The sequence below is a fragment of the Larimichthys crocea genome, chromosome VI (assembly GCF_000972845.2).
Source record: "Larimichthys crocea isolate SSNF chromosome VI, L_crocea_2.0, whole genome shotgun sequence".
NCBI lineage: Eukaryota > Metazoa > Chordata > Actinopteri > Sciaenidae > Larimichthys > Larimichthys crocea.
The window spans coordinates 3,403,964-3,428,311 of NC_040016.1; the positions used below are offsets into that span (position 1 = coordinate 3,403,964).

Sequence of the window (24,348 nt, forward strand, 5' to 3'; positions counted from 1 at the left end):
GTGATTAATCACTCCATACAGGATGTGGACAAACTGCTTAAAGCCGAGATCATGTTGAAACCCAGACCACAGAAAGAAGTGCTTTCAATGGTTTCAAGTTGTGTGCCCACTGGCCAGAGGTGTTTGTTTGATTTTGTGTCTGTTACTGGCCCATGATCAGACCCCACCAGAGCTTTCTTTCTGTCTAAATAAACTACAAGCCGAACTAAACTGCTGTGCCTTTCCTGTTGTCTAAATAAAAAACAAAAAAAGTGTTGTAGTCAGATGTGTGGCCACCAGAACAGCTTAGAGAGATCCTTGGAATAGAGTCTTTGAACTCTACTGGAGGGATGAACAACATTCTTCCATTTTGTGTTTTGATTATTGTGTTACAGAGGACTAGTATGTGGCTGTGAAATTCTTCTTCAATGATCCTCTGAAAGTCTCATGATCCCTTGTGCCCTTTACAAAAACATTTAGATTCATTATTTTTCTCAGGTACAGGTTACTCCTTTAAAGTACCGTATTTTCACGACCATAAGGCGCACCGTATGAAAAGGCGAAGTCTACACACACATATGGCGCACCGCCTTACAACAACACACACACAAGCATACAAGTGTGCGTATTTAAAAATAGAGCGGGAGCAAAACTGAGTTTGATTGTGCTTTATTTAAGTCTTTATTACAAAGTACTAACATTTTTTAAGCACATTACCACAGCACACATTAGCACATTGCCGGTAATCGTCATTAATCAAACCCATCGAAGTCCTCATCCTCCGTTTCTGAGTTAAACAGCTGCGCTAAGTCAAATATGCCATTTCCACTTTCTTCGCTGTCAGAGTCACTTTCCATGCCGTGCGGCCCCTCGGAAATGATGCCGGCTTTTGCGAAAGCTCGAACAACAGTGCCAGTAGACACGTTAGTCCACGCATCTACAATCCATCCGCAAACTGTGCCGCAAACTTCCCCCTTTAACGTTCTCAACACAGGTTTAACAACACACATAGGGCGCACCACACATTTTGAAAAAAATATAAGACGTTTATATGCGCCTTATGGTCGTGAAAATACGGTAGTACAACACTGATACCATATCTCCATGAATTCTTGGAGTTACAACCTTAAAATTAACAACAAGACTCAAGGAGGTGACCGTACCCATGAAATAGTCACATAGCCTGTAAAAAACAAAACATTGTTTTTATTACATAGATTAAACAAATGGTTCATTAATTTATGAGCTTTGCTAGCTTAGCTATGCTAAAGTAAGCTAATTGGCCACTGGTGGTGTTTTAATTAACACCAAGACACGAGAATGTATCAATCTTCTCATCTAGTTCTTGGCAAGATATATAATGGAAGTCAATGGAACACAGGCATGTTATGGGGCTCTATCAGCTTATGACCAAATAGCAAACAAAGCCCAAAATCTTAATGAAAAAAGAGTTGGTTGCTTTACCAGACCATAGACTCAAGTAAAACCCTCATCGCTCACAGCCAATTGTTCATTATTCCTTCATACTGGTTTCTCAGATTCATGGGCTGAATTTTACTCAGCTTCCTGAATTTTAATGACTTAGATACTAGCCCAGAATCAATGACTGAAATGATCTGAAATATGATCATGATGGATGCCCACTTAGCAAGTGAACCCCAAAACTAGCCCTCTGCCAGGCTAACCTCTGGACTAAAATAAGTCCCACATGTTCACATTTGGCTGGAGCGCGACCTTATTAACCCTAAACAAAGCCTGTGCAAGGCTTTGCTAATGACACCCCCACCTTCCCTAGTCTGGACCATGATGTCTGACTGACAGCCATGGTCTGCACTTACAAACAAACACACCACATCATTGGGCATGGGCACACACACAAGCACACACACAGAACCTGTGGAAGCCGGTTGGGTGATAAGGAGGAGGTCAAACAACAGATGGCAACCAGAGGATTAGTGCAACTCGGTTAACTTAGTTAAACACAACAGAGACACACACACACACACACACACACGTATTACAGTGTGATAGAAGTCATCATTATTTTTCAGAAATAATACTTTCTAATATTTCTTAGTTTGACCTATTAACACGCATACATGAAGTCATATTTTAACTCTAACAAAAACATATTTTAGTAAAATATAGTAGCTGCAGAAGCTGTGTTGGCTTCACACCGACACATGCTATCACTCACTACCTCACAAACCTGAGGCTGTCCCAAGAGGAGAAAAAATAAATATGATGGAGAATATTTTTTCCAGTGTCTCATAAATTATTGCTTCTTATTGTCAAATGCTAAATAGTTTAGGCCTCCAAAAACTGTCCACATGAATTAATATGAGAAGAGAATATCACTCTCTTGTTAATCTGTGACTCAAAGATGTGTTTTGATTCATGATGTGACACAATCTGTGTGCACTTTGGTGTAATGCGTGTATACAAATAAAGCTGGTGTAGTCTTGGTTTTACTTCACTTTAAAGGAGCCAAAAAGGTTAGGAACAAGTGCCCAAACTGATCTCCAGAAATAAAAATTAAATAAAACATTAAAAATTTCAAATATTACGCACAAGAAGGGAATGGAAATGCAAAATAAGATAAATCCAGAAGTTCAAAATTAAAGTTAGAGTGGTTACAAGTTTGAGTTTCAAATGACACTTGCCTAACAACAACCAGAATATTTCCATTCATGGAGCCACGCTGCTCTTCAAATGTCTAAATGTCTATAAAGCTGCAGTGAATTGTCATGCCCCTTTGACTGCACAGGTAACAGCTTGAAAAATGACATTAACCTGCATACACAGACACACACATAAACTCACTGATGAAGGATATTCAGTAGCATTTATCAGTCACAAAACCTTCAAACAAAGGGAGCTGATCCGACAGATGTTCTAATAAATCACTTCATAGATATTTTGCGACTATAAAACGGAGCGCTATAAAAATAAGGTAGGATGGCAATGGCAGTTACAAGAAAAACACAATCTCAAAAGTTACGAAACTGACACTTCGAAGGAACAGCACGGTCAGAATCTCTTTACAGAGCAAGTGATGCTCGACATGAGCGTGTCTAGGCATTGATGTTTCTTCTCCATTGTGCAACGAGACTGTAAACTTTTTAGGCCAAGCATGCTCACACTTCAGCAGCCCTGCCAAATCCACCAAGTGCTCTGTGGATGCTTCCCAGCTGTCAGGCAGTTATCATCACAGTCGCTTCCACAGAGATTCGTGGAGCTCGATGTCAACCAGCATTATGATTCTGTCCCTTCTAGGGTGAATTTCCAGTTTAGTACAGACAGACCTGCTCAGGATTAGATGTCTACATGTGCAGCCATATGCATGGGTAAGAAAGTCTCTGCCTGCCTCTAGCTCTTGGGCAGTTTTAATAACACAGATTCTCACACACACACTTTGATTTTTTTTCACTCTCTCCCCATTATAACCTGGAGCACACAGGTGTCGACCAACCAAAATCCAATTGCGTCAGGCAGGCAGGCAGTGAGGCAAGACCAATTGCCTTGTGTGAGTGGTGTGTGTGTGTGTGTGTGTGTGGGTCTCAGTGACAGTTTAGTTTAAGTCTATTGTGTTTGGGAAGCAGACCCGTCCACTCTCCCGTCTGTTGTCCCACATCATTAATCAGACCAGACAGAACATAGTCTCTGTGCTAATAATATGCACCCTAGCTCCACAGCTAACCCAGGACAGTGACAATGTCCTACTCAGTCGACACATAGAGGAACTCAAATAACAAACACATTTTTTTCTTATTGTCAACAAATCCCATTAAAAGACCAAAAACAACATGGAGTTAGTCTGTCTCTAACTACTTTATGCTTCCCTGCTGTGTGTGTGTATGGCACTAAGCCCTATGCCTGATCATAACGAAGATAAATCTTAAAAAACGAAATCTATCGTTTCGCTTTCAAAAAAATCACTCAAACAGGGGTAAACAGTGTCATAACTAATTACTGTACTTTCTGTCTTGGACTGATATGCAGTTGCTTCAATACAGCAGAGGCTCAGCGCAACTGTTAGATTTCTTATAGATTTCATAGTTTAGCATTCGAGGAAAGAATCGTGTTTGCTTTCCAGTAGAGATGTAGATGAGAGAACTGATACCACTTGATGTCTGTACATTAAGTAAGAAGCTGGAGCCATAAGCTGGTAAGCTAAGCTTGGCTTAGAAGCTGAATCTCACTAATCAACACATGACATGCATTTGTTTAATCTGTATAAAAACTAAAGGTTGTTGTTTTATTGATGGTTACATTTGTTGGCCCAGTGGCAGTAACGTCCTTGTCAAAAGGTATTGTGATGTTGCCAAGCAGTCAGCAACCTAGCTGTTTCCATCTTTTTCCCGTCTTTGTGGTAACTGGCTGCTGGTTGGAGCTTTTTACAGAGAGAGATAAACAACAATGGAGGTTTCTGGCACAGAGGAATATCTACCTATCAGGCTTTGATTGCACAGGCAGGACTTGTTACTGGGATCAATTTATTGTAGGTTTTAGACTTATTGGGTTTGTTGACGTTAAGGAAATATCCTATTATAGTAGCATGTTTTCACTGTTTTATCACTGCATTTATACACAATGAATGATGAATATATTGCAAATGTATTATAATAAATATATTATACATATACTGCAATCACAAGAAGTATCAAACCGGTCTAATATTTTATGTTAATCAACGATCATACACTCAGAGTTTGGACAAAAACAGCAGCAGTGAGCCGGCTTCATAACATAACAAACATACACACAAAGGAACAGATATAGACACACACATGCTCCTATCAACCATTCCCCTTGTGCTCGAGATTCATTATTCAGGGACTTGGAGCACAGCTTGTCTGAGTTAGAGCATCTGCAATTCAAACAGGCCAGAGGTGGTGCTGGGACTCAGTGAGCAGCCCCCATCTAACGTACCTTCAACACACACGTACACACCGAGACGTGACCAGCTTACCTAGTGAGAAAGAGAGAGAAAGGTAAAAATAAATAAATAAAAAGCAGTTCAATTAAAATTTCACCAGCTTGACCTCTGTGTTGGTGTCTGTGTTTGTGTCTGTGTGTGCACCCGACTGAATACATGAATGTCTACACGCAACAATCAACAGAAGTACACAGAGGGAAGAGCCTCGAGCAGATTTTTTTTCTTCCAGACAACAACAAGGTCAGTGTGCCATGTCATAATAAGGCCTATGTACAAACACACACTGGGTGTCCCACTGCTGTCCATCCTGCCTTGCATTGTTCTCAGATTGGAACAGGAGATTGGATATTTGGGCTGAACGCCATCTGAGACATAAACTGAGGCACGCGTCCTGTCTCTGGTGTCAAGCTATTAAATATTACAAGTTTAAACTCTGCTGAGGCCATTCTTCATATGCCGCCAAGCATGGCAGGCACGTGTGGTGGCGCACACACACACACACACAGGAGCACGGACTTGCTTGGGCTACACCTGCCTCGGGTCATCCCTTAGTTAAACAAAGAGTCTCCGACATTTAGCACCTGCTGTCACACCCACCAGCTCATACCTGTCATCTCCCACATGTCTTCCACAAAGACACACACTCCATATCCCACCTGTGTGTGGACGCCAATATCAATTTAGAAATCAGAAGCAGGAGGACAGTGAAGAAACCCATTATGTCAACAATAATCTATCCAATCCCATAGTGATTACATTTACTCTCACATGTCAATCGGAGACAAGAGGCTCAACCTGACTGGCTCCAGATCAGATCATGAAATGAATGAGGCGTCATTACGCGTGGCGGTGACAGACGCGGATCAAACGCCGGCTTATAAAGGGCTACAAAGAGGCAAGCGGCTTTAAAACACATTAGAAGATAAACAAACAAACAAAGCCAAGAGTCTCATAAGCCAACCAGATGGGAGTTAAAATGTGCCATAAAAAATATACAGGCAATGTTAGCTCCATGTTTCCACATGACAGGAGAAAGGACTTTCCATACACTGTGGGTTTTCTAATCTGTCTTCCTCCTGTTTCATCACCAGAGCTGCCGGGCAAACAATTTACATTTCACTCGAATCTGCTCGCACGCCGTTCATTATATATCAATTAGATTCGGCACGTCAAAGACATTATAAAAGGACTGTAATGAGGAAGACGAAGTTCGGTTTAAACAGATAAATAAATAAATACATACATAAATAAAAAGGAAGACGGGGAATGGTCTCTCGTCAGAATCAAACGAGAAACAAATTACACCCCAAGACCACTTATAAATATTGGAGACTTTGATCTCAACAGCAAATGAGTGATTCAGTCTGTGGGGGAAATGATGAGCGAGCGAGCGAGCGCGCATGTGCACGTGTGCGTGCACACATGTGCGTGCGCGCGCGCGCGCGTGTGTGTGTGTGTGTGTGTGTGTGTGTGTGTGCATGTGCATGTGTGCGTGCACACACGTGCGTGCGTGTGTGTGTGTGTGATGTGGACTGTGTAGGCCCCAGGCAACATTATTTTACAGGGGGGGTTGGTTGAATTGAGGCAAAGCTAAGCTCACTGTTAAAGAATGCAGAGACACTCAGATCACAATCCTCCTTGACTAAGTGAGTCCAGTCAGCTTTACTGGCCTAAAATGCTGACTCTGTGTGAGCAAATGTGGACTGATGATACCACCGCTAGTAGACAGAACGGTATAAGAGGCTCCTAAGGCACAAATATCTAGCTGGGCTCCTACTGACGTCCTGCTGTCACCGCCAAGATCCCATCAAGTGCCGGGAATACAGCGGACAATACATGGAAACAAGAGCTGGAGTACTACCTGATTTTATGGGCATCATTTTGTTTTTGGCAATTCGATTAAGTCCAATTTTATTTTTATAATATATAGACATATGCACCATGTGAGCACAATATAAAACTAAAATTCTAGATATGAACAAACTGTGTAGCTTCTTTAAATTAGCTGTATCGATTGCACCAGTGTTAATATTGAATTGTATGTATATGTAAACATGCTGTCGGCTTTGCAGCTATTTTGCTAGCTAACATTTTTGTAGTCCTTTACACAAGTTGGGAGATATCTGAATCTGAATCATTTTTCAGCTGCATATAATTCTGGTCAAAGGTGATTTGGTGACTTCATCTATGTTGAATGATAGTAGCAAGATAGCATTTCCTCAGTCACAGCGGCCGCACAACTACAACATTTAAATAAAACATTTTTAAACCTGGCACACTACTTGTCCAGAAAATAAGTCAATTAAGGGAAATACAGAAAATTATAAAATGACACAGTTTTATGGGACACTACCTCACACTGGATGCAGTGGTAGTGGCTGATGGGAGACTAGAAATTACTGCACAATGGACATATGCAGTTGCCCACTTAAAACACAAAAACACAAGAAATGAACCGACCACATGGGAAATTAATCTCTAAAATGAATGCGTGACACAAATTTAGTAAAATATCAATTCTCTGATATAATAAAATGTTTAATTTACTGTAACACAATACGGGTTGGAGCCACAGTTCTGCTGTACCTGCAGGCCAGGACATACGACTACTTATTTATCTTGTCTGAGGCTTGTGCAAGCTATCGGGAGCCATCACGCCTGTCTGTCTGCCCTCTGGTTAGTCCGAGATCAGCCCTGTGGTGTGGGAAAACCCCAGGACAGAGGATTAGACGGGAGAGATGGGGATTTGCTGGTTAAAAGCTGACCTCTGACATTCAAACAACAGCCTTTGATTCAATAGCTGTGCTCATTCTGCTTTTTCCGTTTCTGGACTTTGCAATCATGCTGTCACTTAACTAAGTCACATTCACTGTCATGGCTGAACAGGATAACACAGGCTTATGTGTGCGTCTGTTATATGACATAAGACCAATGGGACAGTTGGTGTGGTAGCTTGGAATGCTGCCGAGAGCACAGAAAGTGTGATGAAATCATCCCCAGAGACTAATGTGTGATACAGAAACTGTTCATGTGAGTCATCCACTGATAAACTGGACCACGTCGAAAGTGAGACTGTTGGCTCTCATTTTTAGTACATTTCCAGAAGCACTTTTTTTTTTTCCAGCTCTAACATACCAGGCCATACATGTTTTCAGTGTTGAATATCATAACTATACTCAAAGCTGATTTGAGCTCTTTCAACATTAAATTCAAGAATTGTTACAGTCTGCTAGTCAAAACTACAAGAGTATCGGATTGAGAAATAAATCACAGAGGGCTTTACAATGAAAGGCTACCTGGCTGGTCAGTAACTCTGCTCTCTGGTTTCACAAGATTTTCAAATTTTACAAATGAAAGGCATACCTCTACAACTCAAGCACTCAGGGACATCTCTTTACATATATCGAAGTATTGCACTCCACAAAAGTCTGGTTTTGATTATTTTTATGTGAGTGTCTGTTTTATGTTTCACAGAGTGAAGTCAATCAAACATGCTGGCAAAAATTCAAACTATCTGCTTGACAAAGCGGACTCTACTACTGATTAAAGCATCGATCTGACACAAAAGACACAAAATAAATCAACCTGTAATGGAAACAAATGAGCACTCTGTTTGAAATTGATCACTTTAAATAATCAAGATAGCTGGTTATGTGTGGGCTTCAAGTTCACTTTATTTGGGATGAAGCAACTGAATGCTGATCTGTACTTTTCATCAGAAAACAAAGCTGTGCGGTGTTTCCCACAGAACTGTATCCTTAGCGGGGGGTCAAAAAGCTTTTTAAACAACTTTCAAATCATTGAACACTTGAACAATTGCATTGAAACATGGCCAAAAAAAACCTCAAAAACAAGTTTAATTCTCTTTGGGTATCAACTTTGCCTATTCAGCCCATGTATCACTGACCACAGGGAGAGTGTGACAAGTCTGACGTCAAATGAGCAACACCAACCTCTTTGTTTCTTAGTTCTTCCTCTCGTATGTGTGTTCACTCTGTCTTTCCTTATTTGTTCAGTCCCTATTGTCATACTGATAATGCGGTACTTGTCTGGCCTGTTGTCAAGGCAGCAAAAAACTTAGAGCACACTCATCACCTTGGCAACCGTCAACCTGCACAAATAAACTTAGCCAGATGAGTGATAAAGAAAGATAGAAAACAGAGAGAGACAGAAAGCGAATATGAGTACAACATTAAAATATGCAGAGCTCTGAGTAGTTTAAGCTGCAGCAACAGACTCGGTTTTGTGAAATATGGGTGATGATGGCTTCAGTCTGATTGTTGAGGTAACTTTGTCAGTTGCCTGCATTACTGGCTCACATTTCCATCCATCTTAATCCAAATGACTCAATGTCTGTGCCCACGCTGTCTCTTTGCAAAAGGCCTTAAAAGTACATGTCAACTTCACATCCTCCTGTCTGGACTGGCTACAGCATGCACTGTGAAAATGTGTGTGTTTATCCATCTGTCTCTTCAATCTGAACGGTAGCTCTACAGCAGTACAGAAATACCATCTAAAAATATTAACTTTGGAAATGCAGAGACTAGATCTGGATCGATAGATTAGGCCAATAAGAAAAGAGAAATTGCTGCACAGAAATACCAATGTAAAAATGACCTGCTCAGAACACATCCAGGTTCAAATTCTTTTAAATTAAGGAATCCTTATCAAGTTTATGTATATGTACAGTATATGTCAACAAGTCTACAGCCATGCTAGCAGCTCTCTAACATGCTGACATTTAGCTGGTATAATGTTCACCATTCAAGTTTAGCACAGTACAGCTAAGACTGATGGGGATGTGGTCACTACGTTACTAAGTTTCAAGGGTTCATCCCCTGGGGAGTGTGAATGTCTGCTCAATGTTTTGTGTCAGTCCAACTAATAGTTTTGTAGATGGTTTTGAGGAATAGCGAAATATTTTAACCAAAATATTGCCACAGCCTACAAAGTGTGACTAAAAATTGATTTGGGGCACAAAATCCAGCATCTATAGCCATGACAAAACCAAAAAAAGAGCAGGACTGTATGTCTTTTCATCCATCTAAAATGTTTCTGAATGGTTTCAGATGAACATGTCAGCATCACCCAACAAAACCACAATCATTACAACACTCTGCCTGTTCTCTCCAGTTTGTGTGTATGCTGACCCGATGGCTCAGTGAAACAGTGTGTAACTTCTCTCAGGCCTCTATCAGAGGAAGCTGGCCATGCTTCAGAGCCTTTTTTTTCATCTCTTGCTTCCTGCCCCCCTCCATTCCCACTGCACCCAGATCACTTGATAGATACCTGTACAGCTTGGCACTGAGAGACAGCCTACTCTCTCATCCATGAAGTACAGCCTTCACTTAAGAGCCTCTTTGCTATTAATACTCTCTCACAGACACACACACACACACACACACACACACACACACATATACAGACACATAGGCTGAAGAAAAAACAGCAAATACACACCAGAGGAAAAGTGTCAGTGAAGCAACTGAACAGAAGCAGGAACAGCATCATGGCTCATCCAGCCTATTAGATTCAGCTTTGACTCATGCAGAACTGTGAGCAGAACTAAGATGACGCTTCGCCCACTCCTCAGATGACGACAAATCACACAGAGACAGACGGGGGGGAGGAAGAGAGAGAAAGAAATGGACATGGACACAGGGATGAGAGGAATATACAAAGCTCAAAGCTGCTGTGACGACTAAAGAGATTAAGAATGACAAGCATGCCCAATTTAGCACAAACTCCTAAATTTCTTATTGACATTTGGTCTTTTGAAAATCAAAATGCGTCAAAATGTTCCATCAGTGCTGCACGTAGGCGTCATGTTTTCTCCTCAGTATTGTTTGATAGAGTCACTGCCTGGACCCTTTCTTCCATATTAGACAGCAACAGTCAATTCTCTCTGGTCAATATGCTACTTAAGCTAACCAATAATCAGTGGGCTGGCTGAATCAATAAACCAATCAAATAATTTAACACTGCAGAGTCATCAACATCCTCTTTTGCAGTTTGGACAAATGAGGCTTTGGGCTCCACTGGGATTTTGGGTCTGTAATGAAAATGGGACAAGTCATTAAAGTAATGGGAATCAAAGAGAAACTGTCAGCATCTCCATAGCTAACGAGGTTGACTTTATAAACAAAGTAATGATCTCTGTCCAGTGTGGTAAGTAGCTCTGAGTATTTCTTATTATTCATACTTTCATTCCTGATCATTTTGATACTTCAGCTTGTGCATCAGCCCACGATATAAAGAGGACGACTAGTATAACACACTTTGCTGTTGTACAATGCTGACCTCTATTGGCTGCTGCAATTTTAAACCTAAATAAATCAGGCCCCTCTTTTTCCAAAATCACTACCGCTCAGGAAGTGTTCTTAACACACAAAATCCATCGAAGACTGTTTGTTCAAACCATGCTGTTGGTACGGCTCAGATCAAGGGTTTTCTCTTCCACATGGCCCCCGGATGGGAACAGGTGGCTGGACAGAGAGAGCGAGGGGGGATAAAACATGAGGAGGAGACAATCAAAGAGGTCTTTGAAGTGGTGCACTTCTTAAACCTCACTGCACTGGGCTGGCAGTCTTTAAACTGGATAAATGAGGAGATGCATGGATGGATGAATGCAGGGAGGAAGAGAGAGGGAGCCGCAGGGATGGAGGGTTAGTGATCTGAGGTGGACGGGGTGATACAGAGTGTATGTCGGAATCAAAATATAGGAAACAATAGATAAACATTTACTTTGTCCATCAGTCACTTTTTTACTTCTTCATCAATCCTATCTCTCTCAGTTAGTCTGCAGTTTTGCGTCAGACTGAAATATCTTGACTACTGGAAGTTGTGGATGGACAGCCATGACACTTTAAACAGATCTTCATGGTTCCCAGAGGATGAATCATAAGAATTTTAGTTGTGATTTTCTCCCTTAGCCTTGCCATGAGGTTTGATTGATATCTTGCTATGGAATTAATAAAAATATTCCCCCAAAACTTCCCTCTTTTGTTCCTTTTTCTCAAGCTCCAGCAATATCTTATTATTATTACTTCCTATTAATATCTAATTATTGTACTGACACAAAATTTTCACTCTTTCCCAGATAATCAGGTTTTGATTTTTTTATATATATAGTTTAGTGATAGCTTGACTTTTGGACATCTTGCTGGGACATTTGGTACAGATACAGATTAAATTCATCCTCAGTGCGGGGAAATGGGGAAATTAGCTTTAGAGACCAAAACTATTTTTTGTACCAGGATGTAAAAATGTTTATTTCTGCTCTGAAGTTGAGCATTTTAACATGGTGGCTTATGGAAATTGACTTGTTTTTTTAGCCAGCCTCAAGTGGACATTCATGGAACTGCAGTTTTTTGCACTGGTGTGTTGGGTTCACTTCACAGCTACAGAGGATGCTGCTTGAATCCACCAAGTGTTTCCAAGCAACCTGGAGGTTAGAAGTTAGAAGTGCGTAACTATTAAGACTGCGGAGAGCTTGTGCACCTTGTGGGAGACCACAAAGATTACCCAACAAGATGTTTTGGATCAGTGATAATATCTTTTCACACCATTCTTAGTCAGTGTGTGTGTGTGTGCGGGTGACAGAGATAGAAAAAGAGGTGATAGAGTCATTTTGTGTTACCATTGCTACATGAACACCTGAACTATGCAATTAATGGAAGATGTGCTTTTGTTCAAAACTCAAAGGGCAAAAATCATTTGCAGCTTTAGAGAGCAATGATCTCACCTAGCAAAAAGTCAAAAGCTGAACACTCCACCAGCCAAAGTGCATGAAGTGACTAACAAGAAAAACAGTCAGGATGACATGAATTAACTCTCTACCGGGGTGGGCGTGTTGGAATTGTAGGCCTGAGCACAGTAAATGCTAACTTGTTCCGCATATGACAGCACTGAGCCAGCCTCCCTTTATTTCCAGTGACAGTTCAAAGGCAGCTTAACACGCTAACCCTTCATTAAGGCATAGATCAGCACCAGTGGAAAAATCGGAGTGAATTAACATCGCTATAGTGCACAGGTCAGAGAGAATTACACATGTTTGCTGATATGAGAAGGGTGAGAACTAGCTACAAGCTACACAAAGCCACAATTTACAGCACCAACATCATAGTTGTATAAAAATAGTGTTTAAAGTCAGAGTTTTTGCACCTAATTTCAGACACATCCTTTCTTGTGTACTCATGTTCTTTTTCCAGCTCTGATAGTGAGCACAACTTTTCATTATTTCTCCAAGGACAGCGCTGCTTGTACCACAGCTTTCCTCTAGAACAACTCACACTGACATCACTAATACCACACATCTATACAATGTACAGACACTGTAAGTTAATCATGAAGGGAAACAAAAAAAAAAAACATAAAATGATGATAGTGATCTGCATTTATACTATACTGGTTTTAAATATGTGAGACAGACTGTAAAGCAGTAAAGGAGAGAGATTAAATAACACTTGCTGTTTATCGCCATGCATTAGCACATATATAAGAGCACATTATGCTTAAAACACATGTTCACACACACAACACAACAAAACACACACACACACACACACAAACACTCACATACCATCTTCTGTGAGGGACTAAAGAGACTTTTCTGATGCTTATCAGTCTTAATCCAAATGCATGAGCACCTGTTAGAGATGACCTTGATAATAGAATTAGAGAAAATACTGGAGCTGTGGATCAAAGTGGAGCTACTGGCTTTATTGCAGAAACTGCCAGGAAACATTACACATACTTACACAGCTGTCCTGTACAATGAAGCTCTATTAAGAATGGTTGGGATGTTAGTTCTGACTAGATTACACACTCATCCAAGTAGCACTGAGTGGTGTGATTTCTGATTATGAATTTGAAATGCGGATGCCATTTTTGACAATCATCTTAGATTTGATGTGAACACTGAGGCTATTGTGAAACGAGAGCAACAGAGAATTCACCTTCTTCGAAAACTAAACTTCTCCGACCATCCTCTGTCATTTTTAATCAATCTTTTATTGAAAGTCTCCTGACCTTTTCCTTTATTTGTTGGTTTCACAGCCTCACGTTAAAAGACAGAAACAGACTAAACAGTATTGTTAGAATCTGATCACTGGAGTGAAGCAAAAGGATCTCAATTCATTTTGTAAGCAACAAATCCACTGTAAAACATCAAATATTTTACCTTCTCCTAGACCATTTTTCTCTGCAATCCAACTGCTGCTCTCTAGTCATGTTCTTAAACCATTGTCACTGTTGGTGTATGTTTTTTTAATCTGTTTTTTAACTGGTCTTATCTGGCTTTTAAAAACTTTTGTAGTTTATTTATCAACTATTTATTGACTCTTCCACATAAAGAATTCAAAGAGAGGGTGGGCCGACATAGCCATTTATTTCTATATATATTTCTTTTTTCATCATATACACTTTAGTGTTGTTTAGGGGTTACCATCAAAGACTCTTCCACCACACCAAAAATCAAATGAAATCCTTTCTGATAGTTTTCTCTTGTACCTGGGAACAAAAGTGTGACCTTGTTGCAAACAAAGTGGCTATCAGAGTTCAGTGTGTCTAAGTTGGACATGTTTGCCTCCTGCTGGTCAGTTTAGTGTGCTTCAACACATTACAGTAAAACAGTCAGTGCCAATTCCTTGAAACATCATTTTATTTTAATGAGACATACGAAGTACAAGAAGAAAAAGACAAACATGATAAGATGTCACACAAAATATTTAAATGGTGATACAAGAGGCAAATACAGCTAAAAGCAGAACTGCCACAATCTAAGTGACATGAATAATTGTAATGGCAAGCTGACACACTGACCTCTGAATAGCTCAGCTTGAATAGAACTAAAAAAAGAGTAGTCACAGTCGTGTGGGTGCAGTCAACATGTATGTCTGAGGCACTGAGGTGAGAAATCGCCCCTCACTCTGGCATCTCTTTTACCTCATGTGGTGCCATTTTATCAGGGACAACACAAGGACCACTGTTTCTTCCACAGACAAATCTAAAGAAAATGCTCACTGCACAGCAGCACAGAACTCTAGTTTCTCTTAAATGACAAATCAAAATATATGTGGTTTCAGTCAATAAACTCACATCATGCTGCTGTCTGGAGTGCACAGGCTGTCAAACATATCATTCAATACTAATAATACAGCAGCTACAGAAAGTTACAAAAGTAATTACAAGCATAGAGCCCAGGAGCAACCCAACACCTCGCAAGATCTCCGGTTACACGTCCGAAACCCACCTGGTGGATGAGATGACGCATCCATCTTTCTTTATAACATGAAGTTGACAATCCAATGCATCACATATGCTCACCTAAACTCATGTACATCGGTCTTTGTCTTGGGGTCCAGAGGTGTCATATGTGCATAATTATAAACTGTACTTAAACCAGAAGAGAGGGATCATTTCCTCCTACAGCCAGACGATTATACAGAACACAATGTGGCTCTGTCGCAACAAATCAAACAGAAGAGGTGTGAAACATTCTGCAAGGAAAAGTAATAAAATGGGTTGTTATTGAAGTAATAAATTCAGAAATATCTAATAAAGGAATATCAAGGCATCACCATGTACTTTTTCCCAGGGCAGTGACACACTACGTGTATCAAAATAACAAATCAAATATGTCAGAATTGTGTGCTTGCTTTACAACTAATGTTTCTTTACCTGTTCTCATTATCCAATCTTACCCATGGGGAGAGAGGAAATAAGGAATACTACCGGAATTTAGCCGTGAATGCTTTCTCTAGCTGTGATCTCTGTGTGTGTTTTTGTCACATCGGCGTGGCTCTTGAATTTTGATGTTGGGATTTCATTGGAATTCAGCAGCTGACCGTCAAGCCCCTCAGGATCACAGCCGGCTTCGTGAGTAGACCATCTTTGTTTCCGTGCCTGACATGCATAATGTTCACAGAGACCAGTGCCAATACAGACAAATCAAGTGTTGTGTATTTATCTCAGTGTAATAGGGAGTTGAGTCAGATGGGAAGAGGGAAAATTAGAAATTAGAAAAATTAGAAATTAGAAAAAAAAACAAGGTGTAACAGGAAAAGGGAGGAAGGGGAAAAAAAGCAGGAGAGACAGCCAAACACTGTTGGAGAACCTAAAGGTCAAATCTATGATTTATATCAGGGCTTCACAGCTCTCCGGGTTTGCATTATCTGTGAACATCAGTCATCCATCACATGACCCCACAGACCTGTCAAAATATAACCCCTTCAAAATAAATTTCCTCTAAATGACAAAGACAAAACGCAACGTTTAGACAATAAAAAGCCCAGCAAGTCAAGTCATTTGGCTCCTGAACCATTCCAGTGCTATCACAGATGCTTCTGCTTCGAAACAAGCCAAGGGAGGGAGAGAGGACAGCAGGGCAGCAGTGTTTTTCAACCCTGGAAACTATCGAGCAAAGAGGCTTACAATCTCCATGAAAATACACAGACATGGCTTCAGTGATAAATCTGCTAAGGTTCTATTGTGTGGCATCGACCACCAATGGCTTCTTCTTTTCTCTCTCCCCCCTCACCTCATACTCTAGTCTTCTTCTTCTCCACTGAAATAGCCAGAGCCTATTCATATGCCTGGGTGCCCTGACAGTTTTATTTGCCAGGTCGTCTTGTTAACACAGTGAATAGCTGGGCCGGCCTGTGTTATGCAGATCAGACTGGGTTACCGAGGGGACAGACGTCAGCAAGCCATTCAGGGCCAGGTTAAAACTCAACCCCAATCCCTCTTGTTCTACTGCAACCATCCTCTTTTCTCCTCCTCTTCTACCCCCTCGCTGCTGGACTTAGCCAGCTAAAGTTTCAACGAAGGCCCTGTCGCATACAAGGGCAGGCTTTGTCCATCGCCAGTCAGCTCTGGCAACCTGAACTAAACCCATTGCTTTAAATGAGGTTTAATGCTGTGCTCTTGGCTAGAGTAAATGTAGGAATAGCAAATAGCAAGATCTCATGGCATAAATTCTCCTTTGTAGTCTGAGTCATGTCTGGACCGACCTTACCGCACCAACAGGTCAAGTGTAACCTTTTAAACGCACATTAGACACAGCTTTAAAACGCATCTGCATCATGCAGAAGAGAGTCATGTGATCACACCGATCAGGTAGCACATTCACACTCAGGGTACATGTTAATAAGCCTGGTAATGAGTCTCATTAGCACAAGGAAAATCAATCAAGCCAAAGGCAAGTATTAATAATTTAGAAAGAGCATGTTGTTCAAGGAGAATCTACTCCCATTCCTGACATGCCCAGCGCAGCCCACAGTATATTAAGTTACACAGGCACACTGACACACAAGCAGCCAGGCAGGTAACACAAGCTCTTCTTTCACCTGTCTATTTTTTTTTACCCACATCAGGGCGAGCAGAATTGCCCAGGTGTCCTTTTCCACAGCAACTTCCGCTGCGTTATCCCGAGAGTTCTCAAGGGATGCTGAAAGAAGAATGGTGTCCCAAATCTTCTATCAGGCCTTTAAATATGCCAGCCGATGCTAGGTGCACCTCCAAATGTTGTTAGGCAATGGGCATCCATCCAGAACCATGAACTGTGAACCTGCTTCTGTCATTATAAAGGAGCAGCTGCTCTACAGCAAACTTCAATCACACAGAATGAGACTGAACACACCGCAGACAATCCTAATTTCAGCCACTTTTTAAAGTCAGTAATAACGAATCTTTTCTTCTTTCTTTTTTTTACTTTAAGTGTACTAAAATCCGCAGACATGGGGTATTGGGTTTAATGATCAAATTTGAGCCACCAACATCTACAACTAAAAATTCTTGAGGGTAATGTTTTGGTAGGCCGGGGTGATTTAAAATACCCAAAGCTCCTCTCTTGACTCTGAATAGGAAATGCCTCTACACACATAGTCAACTTACAATAAAAGGAACAGGCTTACACACCCACCCTCCTGGAGTTTAGCCTAGTGGAAAGACATTATATAGCTCCCAGTATAGAAGAGGAGAGGGAGGGGGAGAAGAGAGAAAAACAGTATCTGTACTGTCTATCGAATAGAGAATTCATCAATATTTCAGTGAATTTAGAGACAACCACATGTTAAAAGAAAGGGTCAAAATGGTGTTCTGAATCTAATAAGTTACATCCAGATATAAATACTAAGACAAAGTTTTTCTTTGGTTATGAGAATGAGTATTATTATTTTCAAGAATTTACTTACAAACTTCATTAAATGGAAGAAGAAAAACTGCCATCATGGTCATGTCCAAGCTAAATCCTGACTGAATACATCAAACATCTTTACACCCATACGGCAGCAGCTGGTGTTCTTCACATTTATCAGCTGCTGCATTATTCATGCTAGCTTTAATTTGAATGTGATATAAAGATAATTAAAAGTTTCCACCCTTGGATGACTACATTGCACTCAATGCTAACACTAGGCAGGGCAACATTATTTAGAAGATATAATGTTTATAATGCTCACACATTTGTTTTGCAGGTATTCAATGATAAACTAAAGTACTGGACAAATTAAAGATTTGATCTAGTGATGGCACTAGAAAAATCATGCCTGGTAAAACAATCTACATGCACCATAATACCTATTAATATTTAGATTAGTAAAATAAATAATTTGAAAACTGTTGCTTTGGCTCAGCAACATACACACAGCACCTGGTATGTGACCAGAGGAGAGAGAGTATATGTACACCTGCATCCTCCACTTCCCTATCTCTAACCGCAGGGTCACTTCAAGTCCACCACATTCCAAAACACACCATTACTAACACGCCTTACTAAATGAGCATGAAAACACATTTTTACTTGAGAAAAAGACGGGAAATTCTTTGTGAAATTGGCAAGTTTCCTCCACCAGAACAAAAGACCTGTTGGACCTATAAAACAGCACACTCAAAGTCTGTCTCCTTAAGTCTGTGTCCACTGATGAGGCTTTATTCCAGTTTGTCGGAGGGGAAAAAGTTTACTTTTTACTGTGAGACTGCAAAGACAGGCAATTAAAGGCTGCATTCCTGAGCCCAACGTTGCCCCTATAATAGTTTACAGCAACGGAGGCTGGATGGTCTTTATGGTTCAGACCCTCCCCTTGTGGATTCCCCATTAAGAGCAAACATGCCTGACAAATCCACGGCTGCCATGTCAACTCCAAATAAGCTGCCTCCAGCCTGACTTCTCTTTTGCCAAAATATTGTAGTTTTATGAGATTTATTCTGTGTTTATGAGGAAAACTGGTGTTATGTATCTAGAAATAAAATAACAGGATTATTTTCGTCACACTGCACAGTTCTGTTGAGCTTATCATTTTGGACCTCTTCTCCCCAAGTAATCCTCAGTGGACCAAGTCAAGCAGCTTATTGTTGCACGATTACAATATAGGATTTTGTAATCAGAACATAATGTGCCTTTTTGGGTTTTGTTGTTTCCACAAACTGAGGTTCAGCAGCGACACACTAATATAGCTCACAACATCACTATTAAGTCAGTACTGCTAATAGAGTGACTTTGTTACTGAAGTGATTGGCGGTTATACAAATCAGCTGATACTGATAAACGAGCATGTGTGATGCTATTTGTATTGCATTCCTAAAACAGTGTTACACAGATTGGTCACACTCTTTCACGCACTAACCCAAACCACCTTCACTTCTTTTTACAGTATACAGTTTGTTTCGCAGCAGAATATTTACGTCCCCCCCAGTTGTGACAGAACAACCGTAGAAACAGCAGGCTTGAATCCACCCTGCTGCATGAATGGCCTCAACAGTAAAAACTATTATCTTAGAGTACACAGGGGTTGAACAATGGTTTCTTCACAGTAGTATGGATGGCTGATTCCATTCAAAATACCAGAGATCTGAAAGGGTTCCTCCTGAATGCAATTTGAAGAACCCCTGGTGATTTTTTTTTTTACACTTTCTGCAGAATTGGCCTGCTAATTATCTGGATCCATGTCATGGCTGCAGGGCAGCAACTTTTAGTTTGAACTCTCATCGAGTTGTAATGCACTGATCAATACATCTGCTGACTTTGGATGCAAGGATGGTTTGATATCAAATGCACTCCTATCTTTGGCACTGGAAACATCTGCACAACATCTGTGGTATTGTTGCAAGGAGTGAAGTGATGCTGTTACCTCCATTTGTGCAGGGCAAAGCCAGGACACTGTTCTCCGCAGGTGACACAGGGCTGTCCTCTCTGTGATTCTTCTGCACGGTTCAGCTTGGAACAAATAAGAAAAAGGAGATGATGGGTCATAGTTTGCACTAGTTTTGTCTATTTAGACAACATGGCCCATGGAGTTATTCCACCTACTGTATCACTACAAAACATGTGGCTATAGTGTTTTTAAAGCAACACAACACACTGTGATTATGAGCTAATTTAACACTCATTTTAAATGGAGTTCCTCATATAACCTGGATTAATTACAGCTAACAGACAACAGGTTTATTATAAAAAGAAATAAAACATTTAGGCTGTTCACCAGGTAAAAAGATCTTGTGCCTCATGTCCTCAATTCAACAATAAAAGCCAGAAGGTGTAACAGAGAAAACATCATTCATCATGTTTCATGTTGTGTCGTTAATGAGGCTTGTGCCAGAGTTATGTAAACAGAGCAGATGTAACTTGATGCCCTTAGCAACAGGACCGAGCAGAAACGAGAAAAGAAAAAAAAAAAAAAACATCAAACAAGAAAATTGAGCATGCGTATTTCTTAATTAGAGCGCAAAAAGCAAGTGGAGACATGAGCCATGGAAAAAACACCAAATCTTAAACTTTGTCTTGCCTACCTACCGATCTGCTGGAATCTCTCCTCCTGTTGCTGCGACTGAACATGACAAGCTGATCCCAGGACAGTAAAGGCACAGTCGGTTACTACCGAGATAAATAATCGGTGTATTTGTTTTTTTTTTGTTTGTTTCTTTGTTTGTTTAAAAAAAATAAACTCTCACGACTTTTCTAAACGCGCCACCTTGGCTGCAGTCCTATCCTATTAACCTCCTTCATTAATGAATGGAGCTGCAATGTTCCGGATAGCAGCTCCACCCTGTTTCCTCGCAGCCAATGAAAGACAGGAAAATGCTTTTCTTTCTTTCTTTCTTTTTTTATAAAAAAAAAAGGGACAAACTATAATTACACTTCGATAAAACCACTGATGCGTGGTAAATGACAGTGTGGATGAGTTCTGACGTCCAGTCTGTAGAACAGCTCAAGGCAGATAACAGAACCTGTAATCACTGAGGAAATAAATGTTTTTGCTGTATTCTCCTCCAGACACCCTCTCCGTATAAACACTTTCCTATTATTCACTGTGGACTGCAAGGCGAGCAGGAGAACGTCATTCAAAAGAGTCAGAACAGTTTGAAAAGGTGAAAGAAAATTCCAATAATACTTTCACATGCTGATGCTGCTGCTGCTGAGTCACTATGTAACATAATACAACCTTGACAGAGAGACAGCAGAGTGTTCTTTCCTCCTGTTCTCACAACAACCATGCTGTCCTCTCTCTCTCTCTCTCTCTCTCTCTCTCTCTCTCTCTCTCTATCTGAGCATCTGCTTATTCACATTTGTCCAGAAAAGATTAATTCCTAACCTCTATTCATCTCACAAGTAACACCTGCCATGTGCCCCCACGGGGCGTTTTTCTCTTCCCGGTGGTCTGACAGTGTTGACTCTCTCCAGCAAGTGCCTACTATTTATCACCATGAGAAAAGGCTTTTGAGCATCAGCGGCACAGGCTCAGTGAGAGAGCACTCTGACTCAGAGACAGTCCTCACAAAGATGTGCTTAAACTATATTATTAGTTCTAGACTCACATTTTGCTCAAGGCTCCACTCTATACCCATTATGCAGTTCTGTCAGACGCTCGAAAGTTCAGGCATGCACAGTACTGTGGGATGGTTGCCATGTGCGGTTGTGGATGGTATCTATGTGCCTACTTTCTTTTCTTGTTATTTTTATATTGGTTGGCACTAAGATTGCATGAATCTTATCGTTGCCTGTAGACAGCCCTTCCTGCTTTGAAAGTGTGTAACACTTTAGGGATTTATTGGAAGAATATGGCAGAAATGAAATATAATATTCATTAAGTATGCTATAATTAGTGTACAATCACCAGAAAATTTGAATCATTGTTATTACCTTACCTTTTCATTACCTTAGGTTGCACTCTACCGCACTCTGCCTCTGATTGGCTTACCCTGATATTCTTATCCTAATCCTAGCTAAAGTCATTCTTCATTGCTTTAGATATTTTTGCTGCCACCATAGTTTCTTCTTCCCTTGCAAAAGGACAGTGTAGCGACCAGAGTTTGGTGGGATGCAATACATAACCTCGCCACTAGATATCACTAAATCCTACACACTGGACCTTTAAAGTTGGCTTGGGAGTTTCTGAGTAACTACAAGATTGTGCTGGGCGGGTCCTAAGAGTAGATATGGTTATACAGTATATTACACATTCTGCTATTGTTGTCAATAACCAGGGTCAAACAGACAGACAGACAGACAGGTGGTAATGCTAAGGTATGTTTGGTCCATTCACTAGCTGTTTTGGAGCTTTAAACTGCATCATACAATTTCTAAACTTGAAATCTAATTACATATTTTATATTTTAATACATTTGTGAACATTAACATCATATGTTATGTTGAACTGTGTTTCCATTGACCTTTCAAAGTCCACTATTCACTGAACTTCAAATATTTTTTCTTTCACTTGTTTTGGGGTGAGAACAGAAGACAGTGCATGTGTCCAAACAAAATGATTTTCTACTGAACTGAACTGAGTGTGAGAAATTGTGCAATCCCTGGTTTGTCTCAAGGACAGACTGGTAACCTTGAGACACAAGTTGATAAATGAGAGAGAAAAAAACAAAAATATCCGTGTTACACATCAACAGTATGAAATGATGGCGGTGAGACAGAAAAGAGAAGAAGAACTGCACAATTTCACACATGCACACAAAACAGGCATGTAGTGACGCACAAATGCAGTCATTCCACACTCAGATAAACACATACTGTATCTGGGCATCCAAATTATTTGTGTGTGCATGGCGGCCTGAGGCTTACTACTAAGACTCAGTTCAAAGTCATCCTAGATTACCTTAAGGAATGATGAAGATAATGATGGTAGGGGGAGCTGACCCTGGGGACTCAGGACTCTAAAACTCCCCTCATTAAGTCTTAAGTTAAGAGTCTAAACACTGTTGGCAGAATCGAAAACAGCTTGCATGCTATTTCTAGGAGCACTGCAAAAAGAAGTCAAGAAAAGCTCCTTTTTTGGTTGCGCAGTCAACAGGGAGAAGTGAGCTGATATTTTGCTGCTGTCACTGTGGAAAAAAGTTTTTATAGAAGCTTGATTCGGGATCTCTAATGCCGTGCATTTTACCTCACATTATCTCAAATATCTTTCCAGTGAACTTTAGACCTGCAGATGTCTGTCAGGGCCTATTCAGCTTGAATAGGCAGTTGTTTGCAAGGTGGTGGACATGATGTTCAAAAGTGTCGGGAATGTCTAGTATTGCCTGAAGCCTTCAGCTGCTTAGGCCATTGGTCTAATCCTCGTGGGAAGGTCTGCGGGTCTAGCACAGGAAAAATGCATGCTGTACTCACCTGAATCCAGATATGGAAAATCCACAGAAGTAGATTCCAGCCATTTATGTGCATGCATGTGTTTATAACATTCATCACCTCCTTTTTTATAATAGAAAAATCTGATATGCCCTGTCTCAGTTTGCTGAGCTATTGTTTAGAAAACTGGTGTCTAATGTTTCCTGTCCCCACCCATCTATCCTTTTCATGGGTTTCATGGGTATGCACTTACACACACATTTTCCTCACACCAGACAGCTTTCAGAGATGACAGCAGCCTCTTGCACCATTAAAAGCAGTCAGAAAACCAATTTTAGCCACATTTCTCTGCTGCATAATTCACAGTCCCCTCTTCCCATTCTTCAGTCAGCAGTAGCAATTCCTATGTTTTCTAGCACTGTGTTTTAGACCCCATGGTCTAGCAGAGCAGAGGTAAAATGTTGGGGGCAAGAGGGCTGCACTATAAAGCACCCAGAACAGGAAAAACTACAGGTTGGTGAAGAACACCAACAAGGACAAGGCTTCAATCAAACTGCAGCAGCCCGAGGCCAAGCGCTTTATCTACACTGCTCCCATAAAAACTATGAATCTACCCTGTACTGCCACAGCTACAGATTCAGATCAGCAAATAAAGGCTATAAAGACTAGAATCTTTGTGATATTGAATCACAAATGAATAAACAGAAGTAGACTGCATTCAGCAAAAGAAAGAAAATAGAGGCTTATCTTGCAATTATGTTTTTTATATCTCATGATTCTGATTTACTATCTCATAATTATTAGATAATTTCAAAAATATCTCAAAGTCATGATCTTCTAATTATGAGATATTTTCCAA

At 40.5% G+C, this 24,348-nt stretch overlaps 1 protein-coding gene across 2 annotated transcripts in view; it reads right to left on the bottom strand.

Moving 5' to 3' along the window:
• The window catches only part of prickle2b (prickle homolog 2b), an 85,395-nt gene extending 64,465 nt beyond the window's left edge, over positions 1-20,930 (bottom strand). Inside the window, exons 1-2 of one of the 2 annotated variants that reach the window (XM_027278974.1) lie at positions 20,709-20,930; positions 20,047-20,132 (exon numbers count right to left, since the gene is read on the bottom strand). In XM_027278974.1, coding sequence (XP_027134775.1) covers positions 20,047-20,132; positions 20,709-20,750 — 128 coding nt within the window. In that variant the 5' untranslated portion in view covers positions 20,751-20,930. Of the gene's footprint in view, positions 1-20,046; positions 20,133-20,704 lie in introns of both variants that reach the window. The other variant, XM_027278976.1, reaches the window with a different exon arrangement.
• Between the last annotated feature and the right edge of the window lie 3,418 nt (positions 20,931-24,348).